Source organism: Lytechinus variegatus, chromosome 1 (assembly GCF_018143015.1).
Source record: "Lytechinus variegatus isolate NC3 chromosome 1, Lvar_3.0, whole genome shotgun sequence".
NCBI lineage: Eukaryota > Metazoa > Echinodermata > Echinoidea > Temnopleuroida > Toxopneustidae > Lytechinus > Lytechinus variegatus.
The window spans coordinates 46,441,749-46,463,544 of NC_054740.1; the positions used below are offsets into that span (position 1 = coordinate 46,441,749).

The 21,796-nt window shown below is 37.2% G+C and overlaps 1 protein-coding gene across 6 annotated transcripts in view; it reads right to left on the reverse strand.

Annotated features, from left to right (window-relative positions):
- Positions 1-21,796, reverse strand: part of LOC121415206 (neurochondrin-like) — a 61,228-nt gene that overhangs the window by 19,332 nt on the left and 20,100 nt on the right. For 2 of the 6 annotated variants that reach the window (XM_041608383.1, XM_041608375.1), the window contains 7 exons: positions 21,592-21,718; positions 20,833-20,980; positions 20,243-20,342; positions 12,588-12,738; positions 8,237-8,379; positions 6,823-6,995; positions 1,018-1,104 (listed from right to left, as the gene is read on the reverse strand). In XM_041608383.1, the coding sequence (XP_041464317.1) occupies positions 6,826-6,995; positions 8,237-8,379; positions 12,588-12,738; positions 20,243-20,342; positions 20,833-20,970 (702 nt within the window). In that variant the 5' untranslated portion in view covers positions 20,971-20,980; positions 21,592-21,718 and the 3' untranslated portion in view covers positions 1,018-1,104; positions 6,823-6,825. Of the gene's footprint in view, positions 1-976; positions 1,105-6,822; positions 6,996-8,236; positions 8,380-12,587; positions 12,739-20,242; positions 20,343-20,832; positions 20,981-21,591; positions 21,719-21,796 lie in introns of those variants that run through there. The other 4 variants (XM_041608408.1, XM_041608415.1, XM_041608390.1 and 1 more) reach the window with 2 other exon arrangements.

Genomic DNA, 21,796 nt, shown 5'->3' on the forward strand with positions numbered 1-21,796 from the left:
TTTAACTTAGTGATAGAGCCGGAACGAAAAACACATTACATAGACTCAACATACAAAAAAATGTACGTGTAAGGGTCCAAACATAAATCATCACACAAATAAAAAGAAAGTAACAATGACGAACCTGTTTTGGGAGTTCCAGCTGTAATCACGGTTCACGGTCACGTCTTCGCTGCACTTGGATAAAGGCACTAGACTGGTTACCATTTCTTAATGAACTACATCAACGCCATGATTGTGTCATTTACGAAAGGATACCATCGGGGCTGCGCTGACTAAAACCCATCAATACCTGCACATTCAGGGGATACTGTTGTGCGAGAGAAACGCATCGCGGTGGCGAGAAATATCTCTCAGCCCGCCAACTCGCTGGATCCTCGCGATAAATACGCCAAATAACCACGATTTCGGGTGGATTTGGCTTATGACGAAATCTCTCCTTCAAAAATTGAAAAAAACGGGACATTCCGATTTTGGGGGGTCTAAAATTTCGAAAAATCATATTTTTCCGATTTAATCGGGACAGTTGACAGGTATGTATAGTTGTATAATTCAGAATATCTCCGCACAAAGATGTACATGTACCTACATCATACATTCTGCACAATCTTCATCAGTTCGCAGTTGATAAGCAAACAACTTTAAGAAACTTCTCATCAATTACAAGGCTCTAAATGGACTTGCACCTGTGAACATTTAACGACTTCAGTGGTATCCCTCTCCACGCACCCTTGGTTCACAAAGTCACCTTCTCCTTGAGATCCCCTCTGCAAGTTCAAGGTACTATTATATGGGCAGCTAGGTGACTTTGAATCAAAGAACAAGGTACTACTATCTGATTATAGGAAAGTAAAAGGAGGAACTCCACATTTACCAGAAAAATTATAATATATACAATTTCAATTTTTCAATTATTGTAAGTTAGAAAACTACTTAACATTTTATTAAGATAGAAATGTTGTGAGAGATTTCTTACTTGATTTTGCTGGAACTCTGTTGCCATGGTAGCAATCCATTGATTTAAAACATGTTGGTTTGTCTGCCACATCTCCTGACCACTCCAGTGAAGGAGATGAAGAAGAACTTTAAGTGCCAAGTCATGACCTTATAGGTTAAAGGAAAACACAAGCTCCAGTCAATTTACTACCTACTCGACACGTACAACATAGGAAACGTGTTATTATCCAAACAAGGCAAAAGCAATTTTGTGTCTTGCCCACTTATGAAAATATCCAGAAATATCGTGATTTGCGAGGGCACACAAGAGAATTATATCGAAACTTCATTGTGAAATGACTGGGATGGAATAACAATTGTCATAAGAGCCTTGCACATAAACATTAACGTTAACCTCAAATGACCTTTGACCTTACCGTGTGACCTCTGACTTCAGCATAACATGCAGGTCCCCCAAGCCAATCCTCCATCCAAGTTTGGTTGAAATACAACTTACGATTGTGGAGTTAGGTGTCACAAGAGAGTCTTGCATGTAAACTTTAACATTGACCTGAAAATGACCTTTGACCTTATCATATGACCTCCAACTGCAGTAAAACATGCAGGTCCCCAAGTCCATCTAACATCCAAGTTTGGTTGAAATACAACTTACGGTTGCGGAGTTAAGTGTCATAAGAGAGTCTTGCATGTAAACTTTAACATTGACCTGAAAATGACCTTTGACCTTATCATATGACCTCCGGCTGCAGCAAAACATGCAGGTCCCCCAAGTCCATCTACCATCCAAGTTTGGTTGAAATACAACTTACGGTTGCGGAGTTAAGTGTCATTATAGAGTCTTTCATGTAAACTTTAACATTGACCTGAAAATGACCTTTAACCTGACCATGTGATCTCCGACTGCAGAATAACATGCAGGTCCCCCAAGTCCATCTACCATCCAATTTTTTTTGAAAAGCGACTTTCAGTTACGGAGTTAAGTGTCATAAGAGAGTCTTGCATGTAAACTTTAACGTTGACCTGAAAATGACCTTTGACCTTATCATGTGACCTCCGACTGCAGCAAAACATGTAGGTCCCCCAAGTCCATCTACCATCCAAGTTTGGTTGAAAAGTGACTTACAGTTGCGGAGTTAGGTGTCATAATAGAGTGTTGCATGTAAACTTTAACGTTGACCTGAAAATGACCTTTGACCTGACCATGTGATCTCCAACTGCAGCATAACATGCAGGTCCCCCAAATCCATCTACCATCCATTTTTTTTTGAAAAGCGACTTTCAGTTTCGGAGTTAAGTGTCATAAGAGAGTCTTGCATGTAAACTTTAACGTTGACCTGAAAATGACCTTTGACCTTATCATGTGACCTCCGACTGCAGCATAACATGTAGGTCCCCCAAGTCCATCTACCATCCAAGTTTGGTTGAAAAGTGACTTACAGTTGCGGAGTTAGGTGTCATAATAGAGTGTTGCATGTAAACTTTAACGTTGACCTGAAAATGACCTTTCACCTGACCATGTGATCTCCGACTGCAGCATAACATGCAGGTCCCCCAAGTCCATCTACCATCCATTTTTTTTTGAAAAGCGACTTTCAGTTTCGGAGTTAAGTGTCATAAGAGAGTCTTGCATGTAAACTTTAACGTTGACCTAAAAATGACCTTTGACCTTATCATGTGACCTCCGACTGCAGCATAACATGCAGGTCCCCCAAGTCCATCTACCATCCAAGTTTGTTTGAAAAGCGACTTACGGTTGCGTAGTTAGGTGTCATAAGAGTCTTGCATGTAAACTTTAACATTGACCTGAAAATGACCTTTGACCTGACTATGTGATCTCCGACTGCAGCATAACATGCAGGTCCAAGTCCATTTACCATCTATTTTTTTTTTAAAAGCGACTTTCAGTTTCGGAGTTAAGTGTCATAAGAGAGTCTTGCATGTAAACTTTAACGTTGACCTGAAAATGACCTTTGACCTTATCATGTGACCTCCGACTGCAGCATAACATGCAGGTCCCCCAAGTCCATCTACCAACCAAGTTTGGTTGAAAAGTGACTTACGGTTGTGGAGTTATCAACTCTGGTGGGCAAAACAATAACAACACATTGAACACCTCTGGCAGTCTCACCTGCATTGTGCTATTCAATATAGCAGCATTGCTGACTTTGAAAACTACTATAAAATAATTATTCACTTCAAATTCATCTTTGGCGGCAGAAGCCAAAAAATTTAGGGGGGTCCACCTGAAATTTGGGATGGACACAATTAAACAAGTGGAATGCCTCTGGCGGTCTCACCTGCATCACGCGATTCAATACAGCAGCAGTGCTGACTTTGAAAACTACTATAACTTGCACAAGATGTTTAGTGATACTTGGTTACTCTTATGTCCACGTTTATGAACTAGACCAATACACTTACAGAGATATGATGGTAATTCAACAAATACCCCCCAACATGGCCAAAGTTCATTGACCTTACATGACCTTTGACCTTGATCATGTGACCTGGAACTCGCACAGGATGTTCACTGATAATTGATTACCCTTATGTCCAAGTTTTATGAATCAGATCCATAAACTGTCGAAGTTATGATGGTAATTCAACAGATACCCCAATTATGGACAAAGTTCATTGACCTTTGACCATGGTCATGTGACCTGAAATGCGCGCAGGATGTTCAGTGATACTTGATTACTATTATGTCCCAGTTTCATGAATCAGATCCATAAAATTTCAAAGTTATGATGGTGATTCAACAGATACCCCCATTTGGCCAAAGTTCATTGACCCTAAATGACCTTTGACCTTGGTCATGTGACATGAAACTCATGCAGGATGTTCAGTGATACTTGATTAACCTTATCTCCAAGTTTCATGAAGTAGGTCCATATATTTTCTAAGTTATGATGACATTTCAAAAACTTAACCTTAGGTTAAAGGACAAGTCCATCCCAACAAGAAGTTCAGAAACATAAAAAGAGAACAAGTGGAATGCCTCTGGCCGTCTCACCTGCATCACGCTGTTCAATATAGCAGCAGTGCTGACTTTGAATACTACTCTAACTCGCACAAGATGTTCAGTGATACATGGTTACTCTTATGTCCACTTTTTATGAATTAGACCAATAAACTTACAGAGATATGATGGTTATTCAACAAAAAACCCCTACATGGCCAAAGTTCATTGACCTTACATGACCTTTGACCTTGATCATGTGACCTGAAACTCGAACAGGAAGTTCAGTGATACTTGATTACTCTTATGTACAAGTTTCATGAATCAGATCCATAAACTTTCAAAGTTATGATGGTAATTTAACAGATACACCCAATTCGGCCGAAGTTCATTGACCTTTGACCTTGGTCATGTGACCTGAAATGCGCACAGGATGTTCAGTGATACTTGATTACTCTAATGTCCAAGCTTAATGAACTAGACCAATAAACTTTCAAAGTTATGATGGTAATTCAACAGATATCCCCAATTCGGCCAAAGTTCACTGACCCTAAATGACCTTTGACCTTGGTCATGTGACATGAAACTCATGTAGGATGTTCAGTAATACTTGATTAACCTAATGTCCAAGTTTCATGAACTAGGTCCATATATTTTCTAAGTTATGATGACATTTCAAAAACTTAACCTCAGGTTAAGATTTCGATGTTGATTCCTCCAACATGGTCTAAGTTCAATGCCTCTGGCCGTCTCACCTGCATCACGCTGTTCAATATAGCAGCAGTGCTGACTTTGAATACTACTCTAACTCGCACAAGATGTTCAGTGATACATGGTTACTCTTATGTCCACTTTTTATGAATTAGACCAATAAACTTACAGAGATATGATGGTTATTCAACAAAAAACCCCTACATGGCCAAAGTTCATTGACCTTACATGACCTTTGACCTTGATCATGTGACCTGAAACTCGAACAGGAAGTTTAGTGATACTTGATTACTCTTATGTACAAGTTTCATGAATCAGATCCATAAACTTTCAAAGTTATGATGGTAATTCAACAGATACATTCAATTCGGAGAAAGTTCATTGACCTTTGACCTTGGTCATGTGACCTGAAACGCGCACAGGATGTTCAGTGATACTTGATTACTCTTATGTCCAAGTTTAATGAACTAGACCTATAAACTTTCAAAGTTATGATGGTAATTCAACAGACACCCCCGATTCGGCCAAAGTTCATTGACCCTAAATGACCTTTGACCTTAATCATTAGACCTGAAACTTGCACAAAATGTTCAGTGATGCTTGGTTACTATTATGTCCAAGTTTCATGAATCAGATCCATAAACTTTCAAAGTTATGATGGGAATTCAACAGATATCCCCAATTCGGCCAAAGTTCACTGACCCTAAATGACCTTTGACCTTGGTCATGTGACATGAAACTCATGTAGGATGTTCAGTAATACTTGATTAACCTAATGTCCAAGTTTCATGAACTAGGTCCATATATTTTCTAAGTTATGATGACATTTCAAAAACTTAACCTCAGGTTAAGATTTCGATGTTGATTCCTCCAACATGGTCTAAGTTCATTGACCCTAAATGACCTTTGACCTTGGTCATGTGACATGAAACTCTAATAGGATGTTCAGTAATACTTGATTAACCTTATGGCCAAGTTTTATTAACTAGGTCCATATACTTTCTAAGTTATGATGTCATTTCAAAAACTTAACCTCAGGTTAAGATTTGATGTTGACGCCGCCGCCGCCGCCGTCGGAAAAGCGGCGCCTATAGTCTCACTTTGCTTCGCAGGTGAGACAAAAATCTAACAAGCATAACACTGAAAATTTCATCAAAAATGTAAAATAAGAAAGTTATTACATTTTGAAGTTTTGCTTAATTTCACAAAACAGTTATATGCACATCCTGGTCTGTATGCAAATGAGGAGACTGATGACGTCATCCACTCACTATTTCTTTTGTATTTTATTATATGAAATATGAAATATTCTAATTTTCTCCTCTTTGTCAAGTGAAACAACGATTAATTCCTCCATGAACATGTGGAATTAGCATTGTTTAATGATATATGGTTCAGTCAAGTTGGTCCTTATTGTCAAATCTGTAAAAAATGAAATATTGTATATTTCAAACAACTTGGCCGAATTTCACTGACCCTAAATGACCTTTGACCTTGGTCATGTGACTTAAAACTCAGGCAAGATGTTTAGTAATACTTGATATGTCCAAGTTTCATGAAATACGTCCATATATTTTTGTAGTTATGATGACATTTCAAAAACTTAACCTTTGGTTAAGATTTGATGTTGACGCCACCGTCGGAAAAGCGGCGCCGATTGCCTCACTCTGCTTTGCAGGTGAGACAATAACAGACTTGTATCAATAAACTTTAAGATATAAACCACATAATTGCACATTATTAAGAAATGAAAAAGTTAATTTCAAAGTAGATTTTACAAATACATAATACTCAATGTGAAGTATAATACTACACATATCAAAGACACACACCTTTTTGTTGTTGTTTTTTTACTTTTAAAAATTGTGAATCAGACGATCTTGGTAGGTTTGCATGGCAGAGTTTATAACGTGGATGGTTCACCATGTGTAATATGAAGAAGGATGATGGAAATAAATACATTCAGAAAAATTTCAAGAAAAGAATACCTCTAATTTCCTCTTTTGCATCCTCTCTCGTGTATCCATTTCAATCTTTCTGCCTGTATTTCCTATCCCTTCTTGATATTACACATGGTGAACCGTAAACCTTCTCCAAGTTAAATTATGAATGTAGTAACAAACAATTAACGAAAAACTAGTGCACTTGAGAGGGGTCCCTATCTGAGTACATGAATCTTCAAACCTTTTACCAACCTGTTATTTTGTATTATAAATTTTGTGCCTGAAATGTATATCAAGGGTTGTTGGGATGAAAAGCATGATGTATCCAAATGTTGACTGTTTGAAGTTTTGTCTTTTTCCAGTTGCCCTAACCCATAAGCTGCAACATGTGCCTGGATGAACCTCTGCACCAGTGCTAAGTGTACCTAAATGTGCATTGTCAGGAATTTTATTGCATGCATGATGGTTCTTGTAAAAAAGCAACATATATGGACCAATGTCACTAACACTGAGAGAAGAAATATTAAAAGAGGAATATATTTCAGCTAGTTCAAAAAGAAGCTACATGTACGTACAGCTCAGCCATGTTCACAATAGAATGACATGCATTCATACAGGGGGCCATTTCATAAAGCTGTTCGTAAGAGCGACTTTAAGAATGACTGGTGAACCCTTCTTACGCACTAAACCATCGCCAATTCAATTCTGTATACCACAAGAAAGGATGACCATTCGTTCTTAAAGTCGCTCTTACAAACAGCTTCATGAAACACCCACCAGTACATGTACATTGTTGAGCATGCCATATGATTTCACTGTTTTGATGAGTGGCCTTAATAATAAAACGGGGCGCTGAACTACAGCAGCAGGCATAAATTTGGCCCACTCTGACAAAAGTGTGCATTAGCTTTAGACATTCTTTCTAATATACAAACTTTCAGCGAAATTTATACAGGAAATCTGTACAAACAATTGGTTCAACTGATGGTTTTGAAACCACCTTTGTGAATTCGGGCATTGTGTTTATAAGTGCTTTACATTGTAATTATTATTTCCCCATTAATTGGGCCCTTGCATTCCCATTCACATTGTATTGTTTTTCTCCACTCCCTGGGGAGCATCCCTACCAAATGATGGTATGCTGTAATGGGATTTGAACACATGACCCTCTGATTACAAGGTGAGGGTCCAAATTGCTACACCATGACATTTCCACATGGCAATACATGTATTAATTTCATTTACCTATTTTAATAACGTCTCCTGTAACATGTTAGTGATGCTGACAAATTTCATATTGGAAATGAGATCTGAGCTCTCTTTTCAGGGGTAGAGCTTACAAAATTGGAAAATATTCTTTTAATAAAAGTAAGAAAATCTACAACATGTATCTGGATTTTTAGATTGTGACAGACAAGTTAATTAAGTACTATGCATGAATAGGAATCAACTTGATTTTGGATGATATGGGACTACATAAATGCAACTATTAGTATTTTTTAATATTATGAATAATTATGAGTTTGGCCATCCACCCTCTATAGCTTAACCCCACTCTCATTCCTGATGCTTTACCGGTATTCATAGTATATTACATCTGCTTGCATGATTTTAGGATTGCCCCTCTTTACAATGCTGGATATGCAGCTGTGGACCACCAACATACCTTGACCTTCTTTGAGACAAATATCACATAGTACGTTGACCCTAAGATCTTTCAGGAGTTCCTTTCTGCCAGTCTCTGTTGATGCTATGCCAACTAATACTTGATATGCATCTTCTCTAGCTGTTGATTCCGTCTCACTAGCACTGCAAAGCAAAACATTATCAACATCAATCAAACAGACATATTTTGTTTTAACCAAAAATGAACCCTATTATTTTAAACATAAAACAATAATAAAAATATGATATTCTGCTTACATAGCACTTGATACTTGACAATGGATTCTGTCTCACCAGCAATACAAAAATGAAACCATATGAAAGCGGTGGTGATGATGAAAGTACTTGTCAGGAAGTTGCTTCTAGTTTTTTTCACACATTTTGGCTGCCTTTTGTTAATTTGGAGATTGAAAAAATGCAAAATGAATGGGTTTGATGCAAGATATTGGATGATGAACTATATTTGAGGTCTACAGGAGAGCTTGGATCATGTATCTTTTCATACCATTTATCCGCTTAAAACACCAAGAAACAATTGAAAAACTCAATCTAGCACTTCTCATTGTGCATATTGTTGTGAAATACTGAAGTATATGTAGTTGGAAAACATGGCTTGCCATAGCTTACAGCACAGCACATCTAATGCGCCCATGCTGCGGGTGCGCCCCACAGGTTATTCACACGAGTATGATATAAGTGCATAAACAAAGAGAATTGGACTGGACTGGACAGAAGCAAGACGTACATGTACTACACCCTCCCTGCACTCTGGTCCCCGGTTCTTCTTGTGGTACTACAAATAATAATAAATAACTAGTGAGTTTAACCCTAAAAGGTCCAAGGGAGGGATTCCACCCCCCCCCCTGCCACGCAAAAAATTTTTTAACTGCGCTGCTCACTGACTTTTTATTTTCAAATCTTGCGAAACTTTTGAGATTAAATATGCGATTTACGAAATTACGCAACATTACCCAAGTGCATGTCAGACAAAAAATTTATGAGGTGCCGTTTGTACCAATATTATATAGAACAATTATTGAATATTTAATCACTATTTATCAAACAAGAACAGTTATTCATATATAATTTACATTTTATTTGTAAATAATTACTATTACATAAAACAACATTTCTAATTATTTATATATAATTCCAAGTCATACATCGTTATTTGTAAATAGTATTAGTTCGACATTCCAAAATAATGATTACTTGTTTTTCATTATTTATAAATAATGATTTTTTGTTTTTCATTATCTATAAATGACATTGCAAACTTTTTTTATTAATCAATAATTCTGATTAAATGTTCAATTTCTTATAAATAATGATTTTCAGTTTTCCATTATTTATAAATACATGTATGTTTGTCAAGTTTTCTACTATTTTTAAATAATAACCATTTTTAAATATGCCAGTGCACATTTTTTTATTTATAACTAATTTGCTGAGTTTCTCATTATTTATGAATAATAGTTATTTGTTAAATAATGATAATGAAAAGTTCTACTTCATTATTCATAAATATTTTTTTGAATTAGCCACATTCTCATTGTAAATAAATAATCATTCATTAATTATTACATTTCTTTATTTATAAATAATTTTCCATAGTTGGCCATTATTTATAAATAATGTTTGAGTTTTCCATTATTTATATACATGTATAACGATTATTTGTTAAATAATAAATATCTACCTCATTTTTTAAATAATGAAAATTCATCAATTCATGAAAATTCTTCAAAATATAAGCGCCGTTGGAAAAGCGGCACTTATAGTCTTACTCTGCTTCGCAGGTGAGACAAAAATTGTTTGTGATGTCACAGATGTGGCCACATGCAGCCAATCAAGTTGTTTCAATTATATTGAGAGAAATGCATGTATTGCAAGTATTTATTTTTGCTTTCCCCTGTAAAAGTGAGCAATGTGTTTGTTCATATTCATGACCAGAATATTAGCATAAAGTAATTATCAGCAGCAATTACCCGTGGCAGCACAGGGGGGTAGGAGTCATTTTTCTTTATCAAAGTGTGTGGGGGGAGGGGGTGACATTCTTGTATGTACAGCTAGACTGCCTATTCACACTGAAAGCCAAGCAGTTTATTGATGAAATATATTTAGACAACTGATTCATAGCAGACCTCTCTTTCAATATAGATAGGAGGTTCAATTAAGTTAAGCATCTTGGGTTGAACTGGAGGAAGAACTTCAATAATCATTACAGAGTGAAATCCAAATCTAACTATAAAATGGAAAAATGTATTAGAACACGGTGTATTCAGTAAGCAGTCAAGAGGCAATTATTGTGATATAGAAATGATATGATTACATGTATTGGGTCAGAAATAAATATGTAGGTACACTGCACATGTACCTTACAATGTACATTAGACTGCGGTTGTTTGTACTTTTTAAATTAAAGGTTGCTCAATCATATATAAGTATGGCAGGATGTCGAAAAGAAGTGAGAGTGAGAGAAAGGGGGGGGGGGTGATAAAATGAGTGAGACAGAAACAGTGGTGGGAAAAATGAGTCAGACAGACAGTGAGGAAAATGAGAGACAGAGAAAGGGAAAAATGAGAGACAGAGGGGAAAATGAAAGAGACCCACACGGGAAAAATGAATGAGAGAGAGATAGACAGACAGTGGGAAAAATGAATGAGAGACAGACAGAGAGTGGGGAAAATGAGAGAGACAGTTGGGAAAATGAATGTGAGAGACAGTGGGAAAATCAGAGAAAGATGAAGAGAGAGATAGAGAAATTAAAGGATACAAAAGAGCGAGATAGAGAGAAAAGGTTTTAGATGTTAATTGTGATAAAAAGATAAGATTTGTATGACTTACATGGGCTTTTTAAATGTTTTTTTTTAGAGGTTTTAGATATCTTTTTTTTTTTAATGGTGGATCAAATAGTTATGCATTGAAATAATTGATAAAAATCTTAGATAGTACACTGTAAATGTATATCTTATGGAATTATTGTGTCTTTTAAAAGTTATATGGGCATCTTCACTGATTAGAATACAATATTTAATTTAATTCAAATAAATAACAATATTTTTACGTGTATGTTAGATTATGTCTTTTTTCATAAAAATATAACACACAATTTATAAAATATAATCATGTTAATTAAAGGCAAGATATGCTACAACAGTTGTAGATGAAAAGATCATAATATTTGAGATGGCATGTTATAATGCATAAAAAAGGTCCCTGTACATGTATGTCTGTTATAGATACACAGTATTGGCTGTTCAAGCGATAAACCATTTTTACACTGTTATATTCATATCTACATTTTTAATAAACATCTCCATATCTACAACAGAGTTTTGTAGAATACATGTCAAACAAAATATAAACATGTGAACTGGAGGCAAAATACCGGGACAGAATATTTATGAGCTTGCGTCTGCAGGATTGGTACCATTTAGTGCTTACCGGCCTAGTATTGGATATAACCACACGCGTGTGGCCACATGTATGTGGCTGTATACACTGCCTATAACATAAAAACTTTCTTACCACTTATGACCAGCATTTGATAGTAGCCTAGGCCTAGGGCTAGGCTATAGATTTCTAGATCTTGAGCCTTTTAAGTAACAAATTTATCATACGTTAGAATGACAGAATGGGGCTTCACTGCAGAATCATTCACAATAAAAGAAATTAATAGGTTTATCAGAAAGTCGTACTCTCCGGTACGGTAACCACCGAGGACATCGGCCGATTACGGTATGTTGTTTACGTTTCAGCAGCGCGCACACATGCATATATGCATGCAGCCAGCGCATGAGTAAGTACGTACCGTATACCGTACCATACCCGGTCAACAGTCGGCATGATGGCATGCACGCTTTGTATTTCGCTGACCCGAGAGAGGTAAAAGGGACTGGGAACTTCAAAGCTATACTCAGGGCTGCGAAAAGGAATGCCAAAAAGTTACGAATTGTAAAAAAACTTTAAATGATGCGACCAAAATACCACAAACAACCCCCCTAATGACAATCTGTGAACAATTTAACCATGTTTAGAAAAAATTCCAGCTCGATTGAGTGGAAAACCACGGAGAAAAGCTGCGTTAAACAAACGGAAGGACATACAAGATTAGCCAAATTATAGTAAGGATTACAAACCATGTTTCATTTTGTAACTGGCCAGAAAGTCAATCGTTAGGCAAAAATAGTTTTATCTACAACTTGCTTAAAAAATCCAATGAACCACATGCCTAACATGTTTCATCCGTGCACATAAAATATTGCTTCAAAATATATGGGAAGGATGGTACTCCATGTTTTGAATCACATTGATTCTACAATGTCCCTTCAACTTTCTGCTTACATTACCTAGTTGCCATGGTGATGCATTCCATGATTTGTGGTAGTTTATTTACCATCTGTGGACTCGCTGCTAATAATGGATCAGTACTGAAGCATGCTAGGAGAGTCATGGCTAATGATTTATACATCTGACTATCACATCCATCTGGTACTGAACCTAAAAAAAAAAAAGAAAAACATTTGAAGTCCCCGTAAAGGCTATCTCAGCTAACATTTTCAACGAAATATAAAACAAACAAGTAGAACGCTTCTGGCAGTCTCACCTGCATTATGCGCTTCGCTATAAGAGCAGTGCTGACTTTGAAAATAGCTATTGAATAATTATTCACAGAATAAAACATTCAATGATGATAAAATACTATTTCCATTGACCCGAATTGATCATGTGACTTAAGACGTGTGCAAAACAATCATTCATACTTGATTATCCTTATATTTACGTTTCATGAACTAGATTCATAAAGCCTGAGTCATATAGATTATTTTGAAAACCGGTGTTCGACAACTTTCATTCAACCAAACATCGATGGACAGAATTTTGAAGGGGGGGAAAATCGAGTAAATTTTTTTTGTTCCTGCCGTCGATGCATGCACTGCGACGGTACGCGCTGGAAGGGTAACAATTGCACAAGCAGATGACAGAGCAAAAGTTTGCTTGTATTTTATATGATCACAAACACAAAAAAGGGAATAATGCCGTATGATAGTTGAATAGAGCAAATGTTTTATTTCATGCATGAATTAGCATAATTAATTCATAAAAATCTCACTGTTTCTAAAATACTAATCATACAGCCTTGTAGATTTTATCGCACACGACCACCGTGCAAATTTTCATGGCGCTCCCGCGATCGAAGGCCGAGATCTCTGCACCATCCCTCCCCCCCCCCCCGCTTTGTGAGATGGGCCCAAATAACCCTACTCTTTTAGGGTAAATAGCAATTCGGTGAGTACATGTACTTTAATCATGGTGTTTCCAAAGCACCTTTTATAATACCAATAAAACATGATTTTCTTCTCATTCAGCCAAATTTGTTGAAATTTTCATCCACATGTCTCTTTCTCTATTCTTTGCTGAAGAATAACTTTTCTTAGATTGGATTTCCCTTTGAAATGCATGCTCATTACTTCGCACTGTCGATTTCTTGAAGTGTGATAACGTAACCCAGGGTGTGCATTAGGCCTGGGACGCTTGTCATTTTTACTATTCGATTATTTCCTGAAAAAATAATCGAATGATTCAAAGGTTCGTCAGGAAATCACGTCTTTTAAGTCACAATAGTTGACCTACTTTATGGTGACCCCCCCCCCCCATGAAAGTAGGACCTTTTTCCCCTTCTCCATATTTATATCAAAAGAAACTACATGAAATGAGATTAAAACTTTCAGTTTATTGTTCCAATGAAAATCTTTCCTAAATCCATGCTGGTACTCTGGTTCTATGCATACATCCCTCCAAGTGCCACACCCCTGCATATGAACGAATCAGCCCAGATCAGCTGAGTCCAAAGTCCAAAGCCCAAAGATGTTAACAACTCATTCATGAACTATTCTTTGAGGCTGACCCCAGGTGAAGCATTTCACTTGAACAATTTCATCCCTTGCCCACACCATGTCCCCGCCCCCACTTTTGGCACTGCCCACGATGCTAAACATGTATTTCAAAAAAATATTTTGCAAAATATTTAATTTGAAATACCTTTTAAAATTATAAGTTTTTATCATTTGAACCTACATGTATAACTGGGTCTATTTTTGGAGACTAGTCGAGAAAGTACTGGTGAAGACGGGCGCATGTTGGAATGTAGTTTTCATTGTGTGAGGGGGATATAAAAAAGGTTGCATTATTGTTTTGAAACATGAAAGGAATTCTCCCGCTCCCACCCTTACTTTCTCCCTCTCTCTGTCTCTCTCCCTCACACACACAGATGGGGGAGGGGTCAATTTATTTCTGAAGTCATGACCTTTCCAGATAAGGGAACCAAGTGCCTTCTTTGTTTCCCAAAAAGTTTCATTGGCTATCCGAAGGTCCAATCAGCTCAAGTGAGCTGGTTGTGTGTTTTCTTTTTGTTTTGTGCACACAATGATCTTATTTTGTGTATCGAGGGCAAGGTCGCAGAGATGCCAAGTTCAAAGACCAGCTATGTGTGAGATTTTCTGTGAATCTGAGTGAGATCACAGACATTGTGCACAATGTATATGGGGATAGGCTGTGATAGTGGCGTGAGACAGAAATTTGAGGGGATGAACAAGAGTCCAAAATGCTTGAGTCTCACACATAATGCGTGAGACTTGGTAGCTCTGAGGTCGGGTGGGATTAAAATTTTCGGAGCGCTTTCATGTTGGTGTGTAACTGTAAATGTGATACAATTATTGATAATTTTTGAAAAATTACCTCGGTAACATAAAGTTTTAAGCCTGTATGAAGTATTCAAAAACCGTTGTCATCATTGTTTTCTTGTCATTTTGTTATTATTACTTGGGTATTCGAGTTATCCCAATGTCATAATCGGGATCTGCCGAAAATTCGATTAGTGTAAATTTTGCTAATCAATTGGTGATTGGCGGCATGCCAATCGAACCATTCGATCAATCAATGTTTACTCCCAGGCCTAGTGTGCATCTAAATAGATTTTGAAGAATGGTAAATTTGCCAAGAACCATGAGAACCAGCGTTGAAAATAGACAGGAGCAACAAGAGATTCCGATCATGTGCTTTTGAAATGCTCTCGCAACTGCCTAGAATGGAGCAACTCCCAACATGAAAATCACTCCCATCCGTTTCCCATCCAGTCTCCCATCGATGCCTTGTATAGAAGCCAGGCCAGCACAGCTGTAGTTATACTTCCCACGCATTGTCGCTTTCTGATGTGTAACTGAGAGGACTTTAACGAATCACGGGATCAGCACTTCAGAAATTGCACATCCAGTTCAGTGAAACTCCAATATCCCCGGGTACCATTTTTCAAAATGCTGCGCGGCATCCGTCTTGCCATAACTTTGATAGTAAAAATTGGCTTTTTTATTTGTTTTGAAGATATCATCCTTAATTTGCTAGAAAACAAAATTTTTGAACTCAGAACAAAATAAAAAATTTTTAATTGTAGCGTAATTTTTAGGGACTTTACTTTTTAAATCTGAACTAAACCACCAGGTGCTCCGAAAGTATGGCGCGGATCCCGCGATTTGAAAGGCAAAATCAGGATTTTCAGCCCCGATTTCTGGTAACAGTCAGTGCCAGAGTATATACATGTAATGCCGCTAATGCATTTTTTGTACCCGCCTGTGTTGCGAAGATAACTGACTGTGAGCTGTGCTAGTAGCTGCGCTGGTGTAGGCGTAGCTTAGCTTGAGAAAAAAGTTGACATGTTGACGTTAGCTGTCCCTGTCAGGCTGCGATGCATTCAATATTTCATAAAATAATTATAAATTGAGTTTTTATCAAATAAATTACAAAAGAATTTCTCTGAGTGCAAATTCTGTTCAAATTTGATAAACTTCATCCTATTCTATTTGATGGAAAAAAATTGTAAAAAATGTCCAATTGATTTAATACATGAGATGCAAATAAACATTAAATGAACAACAATAAATCAAATACCTAAACCATTTGACAATTAATAACAATGTAGAAAAAATAAATATTAATTAAATAAACAATGTTAAACATTAAATGAATTTTAAATGAAGCATGCGTTGAATCATGAAAAAAAATGGCTCTCTGAAAAGATAAAGTAATTTGAACACCGATGAGAACAAATCTGAAATCAGCTGCATCAAACCTATACTTATATGTATTAATATCTTCACTGTATTAATCATATTATACATTTAGCAATGCATATACAAAGGTGTTTCTACAATCCCTTGCTTTAGATTGCTGCATTGAGAGAGAACATAAGGAGAAATCAAAGAGTTTTACTAGGAAAAATGTTTGCCATGAAAAAGTTAATTTTTCATCTCACCGGTTGCGCCTAGCACAGGGAGGGGGGAGGTGGGTGGATGGCTGCCTGCTTAGAGTACCGGTAAATAAAAAATTTTAACAAGTGGAATGCCTCTGGCCGTCTCACCTGCATCACGCAATGCAATATAGCAGCAGTGCTGACTTTGAAAACTACTCTAACTCGCACAAGATGTTCAGTGATAAATGGTTACTCTTATGTCCACTTTTTATGAACTAGACCAATAAACTTACAGAGATATGATGGTTATTCAACACAAGTGGAATGCCTCTGGCCGTCTCACCTGCATCACGCGGTTCAATATAGCAGCAGTGCTGACTTTGAATACTACTCGAACTCGCACAAGATGTTCAGTGATACATGGTTACTCTTATGTCCACTTTTTATGAACTAGACCAATAAACTTACAGAGATATGATGGTTATTCAACAAAAAACCCCAACATGGCCAAAGTTCATTGACCTTACATGACCTTTGACCTTGATCATTTGACCTGAAACTCGCACAGGATGTTCAGTGATACTTGATTACTCTTATGTACAAGTTTCATGAATCAGATCCATAAACTTTCAAAGTTTTGATGGTAATTCAACTGATACACCAAATTCGGCCAAAGTTCATTGACCCTAAATGACCTTTGACCTTAATCATGAGACCTGAAACTTGCACAAAATATTCAGTGATGCTTGATTACTATTATGTCCAAGTTTCATGAATCAGATCCATAAACTTTCAAAGTTATGATGGGAATTCAACAGATATCCCCAATTTGGCCAAAGTTCATTGACCCTAAATGACCTTTGACCTTGGTCATGTGACCTGAAACTCGCACAGAATGTTCAGTGATACTTGATTACTCTTATGTACAAGTTTCATGAATCAGATCCATAAACTTTCAAAGTTTTGATGGTAATTCAACTGATGAACCCAATTCGGCCAAAGTTCATTGACCCTAAATGACCTTTGACCTTAATCATGAGACCTGAAACTTGCACAAAATATTCAGTGATGCTTGATTACTATTATGTCCAAGTTTCATGAATCAGATCCATAAACTTTCAAAGTTATGATGGGAATTCAACAGATATCCCCAATTCGGCCAAAGTTCATTGACCCTAAATGACCTTTGACCTTGGTCATGTGACGTGAAACTCATGCAGGATGTTCAGTGATACTTGATTAACCTTATGTCCAAGTTTCATGAACTAGGTCCATATATTTTCTAAGTTATGATGACATTTCAAAAACTTAACCTCAGGTTAAGATTTCGATGTTGATTCCTCCAACATGGTCTAAGTTCATTGACCCTAAATGACCTTTGACCTTGGTCATGTGGCATGAAACTTTAATAGGATGTTCAGTAATACTTGATTAACCTTATGGCCAAGTTTCATGAACTAGGTCCATATACTTTCTAAGTTATGATGTCATTTCAAAAACTTAACCTCAGGTTAAGATTTGATGTTGACGCCGCCGCCGCCGTCGCCGCCGCCGCCGCCGCCGCCGCCGTCGGAAAAGCGGCGCCTATAGTCTCACTCTGCTTCGCAGGTGAGACAAAAAAAACCCAAAATGGCCAAAGTTCATTGACCTTACATGACCTTTGACCGTGATCATGTGACCTGAAACTCGCACAGGATGTTCAGTGATACTTGATTACTCTTATGTACAAGTTCCATGAATCAGATCCATAAACTTTCAGTTATGATGGTAATTCAACAGATACACCCAATTTGGCTAAAGTTCATTGACCTTTGACCTTGGTCATGTGACCTGAAATGCGCACAGGATGTTCAGTGATACTTGATTACTCTAATGTCCAAGTTTAACGAACTAGACCAATAAACTTTCAAAGTTATGATGGTAATTCATCAGATACCCCCGATTCGGCCAAAGTTCATTGACCCTAAATGACCTTTGACCTTAATCATTAGACCTGAAACTTGCACAAAATATTCAGTGATGCTTGATTACTATTATGTCCAAGTTTCATGAATCAGATCCATAAACTTTCAAAGTTATGATGGGAATTCAACAGATATCCCCAATTCGGCCAAAGTTCATTGACCCTAAATGACCTTTGACCTTGGTCATGTGACGTGAAACTCATGCAGGATGTTCAGTGATACTTGATTAACCTTATGTCCAAGTTTCATGAACTAGGTCCATATATTTTCTAAGTTATGATGACATTTCAAAAACTTAACCTCAGGTTAAGATTTCGATGTTGATTCCTCCAACATGGTCTAAGTTCATTGACCCTAAATGACCTTTGACCTTGGTCATGTGGCATGAAACTTTAATAGGATGTTCAGTAATACTTGATTAACCTTATGGCCAAGTTTCATGAACTAGGTCCATATACTTTCTAAGTTATGATGTCATTTCAAAAACTTAACCTCAGGTTAAGATTTGATGTTGACGCCGCCGCCGCCGTCGCCGCCGCCGCCGCCGCCGCCGTCGGAAAAGCGGCGCCTATAGTCTCACTCTGCTTCGCAGGTGAGACAAAAAAAACCCAAAATGGCCAAAGTTCATTGACCTTACATGACCTTTGACCGTGATCATGTGACCTGAAACTCGCACAGGATGTTCAGTGATACTTGATTACTCTTATGTACAAGTTCCATGAATCAGATCCATAAACTTTCAGTTATGATGGTAATTCAACAGATACACCCAATTTGGCTAAAGTTCATTGACCTTTGACCTTGGTCATGTGACCTGAAATGCGCACAGGATGTTCAGTGATACTTGATTACTCTAATGTCCAAGTTTAACGAACTAGACCAATAAACTTTCAAAGTTATGATGGTAATTCATCAGATACCCCCGATTCGGCCAAAGTTCATTGACCCTAAATGACCTTTGACCTTAATCATTAGACCTGAAACTTGCACAAAATGTTCAGTGATGCTTGATTACTATTATGTCCAAGGTTCATGAATCAGATCCATAAACTTTCAAAGTTATGATGGGAATTCAACAGATACCCCCAATTCGGCCAAAGTTCATTTACCCTAAATGACCTTTGACCTTGATCATGTGACGTGAAACTCATGCAAGATGTTCAGTGATACTTGATTAACCTTATGTCCAAGTTTCATGAACTAGGTCCATATATTTTCTAAGTTATGATGACATTTCAAAAACTTAACCTCAGGTTAAGATTTTGATGTTGATTCCTCCAACTTGGTCTAAGTTCATTGACCCTAAATGACCTTTGACCTTGGTCATGTGACATGAAACTCTACTAGGATGTTCAGTAATACTTGATTAACCCTATAGCCAAGTTTCATGAACTAGGTCCATATGCTTTCTAAGTTATGATGTCATTTCACAAACTTAACCTCAGGTTAAGATTTGATGTTGACGCCGTCGCAGTCGGAAAAGCGGCGCCTATAGTCTCACTCTGCTATGCAGGTGAGACAAAAATCATAATTCATCCATTTTTTCTTTTTTTTTAATTGATGTGATGAGGAATGATATAGGTGGAAAGGATATAAAAGAAATATACACTGACTCATTCTCTGAACAAGCTAAAAATATTCACATTCAGGAACATCAATAGTACCATTGATGTTCCCTTGATGTGAATAGTTTTAGCTAGATCCTAGATCGTCATGGTATATTTGTATATTACCCTATCATGGCATCTCCTTGGTACACTTGTAACGTATTTCTTTTTTCAAAACTGATACTCACTTGATGACAAGAGACGAGATAGGAAGGTGAACCCAACAGCATCAAAGATTCTCTTTCTTATTGCAGCATCAGTGCTTTCTGCTTTGATAACCTTGGTTACCTGAGATATGAATTAATAAAAGTTTTGAATTTGAAATCTTGAACCCTTCATTTTCTTTACATTTTATCTCAAGTTGGTTTTCAACATTCAATTTTGTATGAATACAGCATATCTGGGGGAGGTCATGTTGATATGAAACCACTCACAATCCCTCATGCAACATTGGCATGTGATTGCACGACCACTCGCACGAGCACAATACGAGTATATGCCACTTACTCGTGCACAGGGTTTACTGGTTGCTTTTGTTGTAGAACAGCTGTTGCATTTGTGAAAGCCTCTGTGCGATCTTATGAAATGAATAGCGATTGATGCCTGTTGCAGCCTGTCATGCAACCAAAAGGTCGCAAATGGTCGTACGTCGATTGTAAAAGGGGCTTAAAGGCCATAAGCTGGAAAAGAAAGTTTTCCGAATGACTTTGTTACTTGCATTCCTATTTATGATTAGGTGAAGCTACATGAAAGTGCTAGATATCATAGTACAACATACCAACAAAAGGGCAGCAAACTTCTCTGGGTCAGACTTGGCAACTTTCAGTACCTCCAGACATTTGTCCAACTCAGCTCGGTTGGTAGCTTCCGACTGTTTGGAACTAGCTACATGTACATCTGGTCCCTGCTGCTCCATTTTATCAATCCTATCATGAGAAGAGAGAATATCACATGAATGCCAAATGAAGCATTCAAATTTTCACAGAATCCATCCTAAACTAAAAGAATAATAAAATAAAATATATCAAAAATAAAATTAAAAAGATCCCTCACAAGAGAACAAAACAGCCCCCAACCATGAATACAGATCGACACCCATAGCTTGCCAGTATATATGCTAGCACGGTGGTTTATTTTGAATTCTATCAAGATAATTATGAAATCTGGCGCTTTAAACATTTTGTTAACTTTGCGATCTTGAAAGACGTTTTTCCTGTTCCCAAAGTTGTAAAATTTGGACTGGAAAAGCATTCTTGCTTGCCGCTAAATTCCAGAGTTTTATTCTCTTTGAGAAAAAAATATCAAGAATTTTCTTGGTTTCATTCCTGGGCAACCATGTCGGGATTTTTAGGTTGCCAACAATGGCACTCGGGCAACCGCAATTTCAACCCCTGACAAGCGCACTGCAAGCTAAGTTTCATCAATTTTTAGTACAAAATATTAGGAAATATCATAGAGAACAAAATAGACGATGATTACAGCTATCAGAATTGGCCTTATCATCATCCAAGTCACTGGGGACAAACTTGAGACACACCTCAAATATCAGTAATCTTTCAATGGAATCCACGGTTGGAAGATTTTCAAAAGAAATCTATTGTTCGCAATGCGAAACGGTGCAAAGCTTCTCTCTGAACGGGAACTTCCTTCCACCGCACGTTTTCCTGTTGACACAATAACAACACTAATTAAGACAAACTTAATCACACTAAAGCACTATTTTACTAATTACTCCTTGTGAT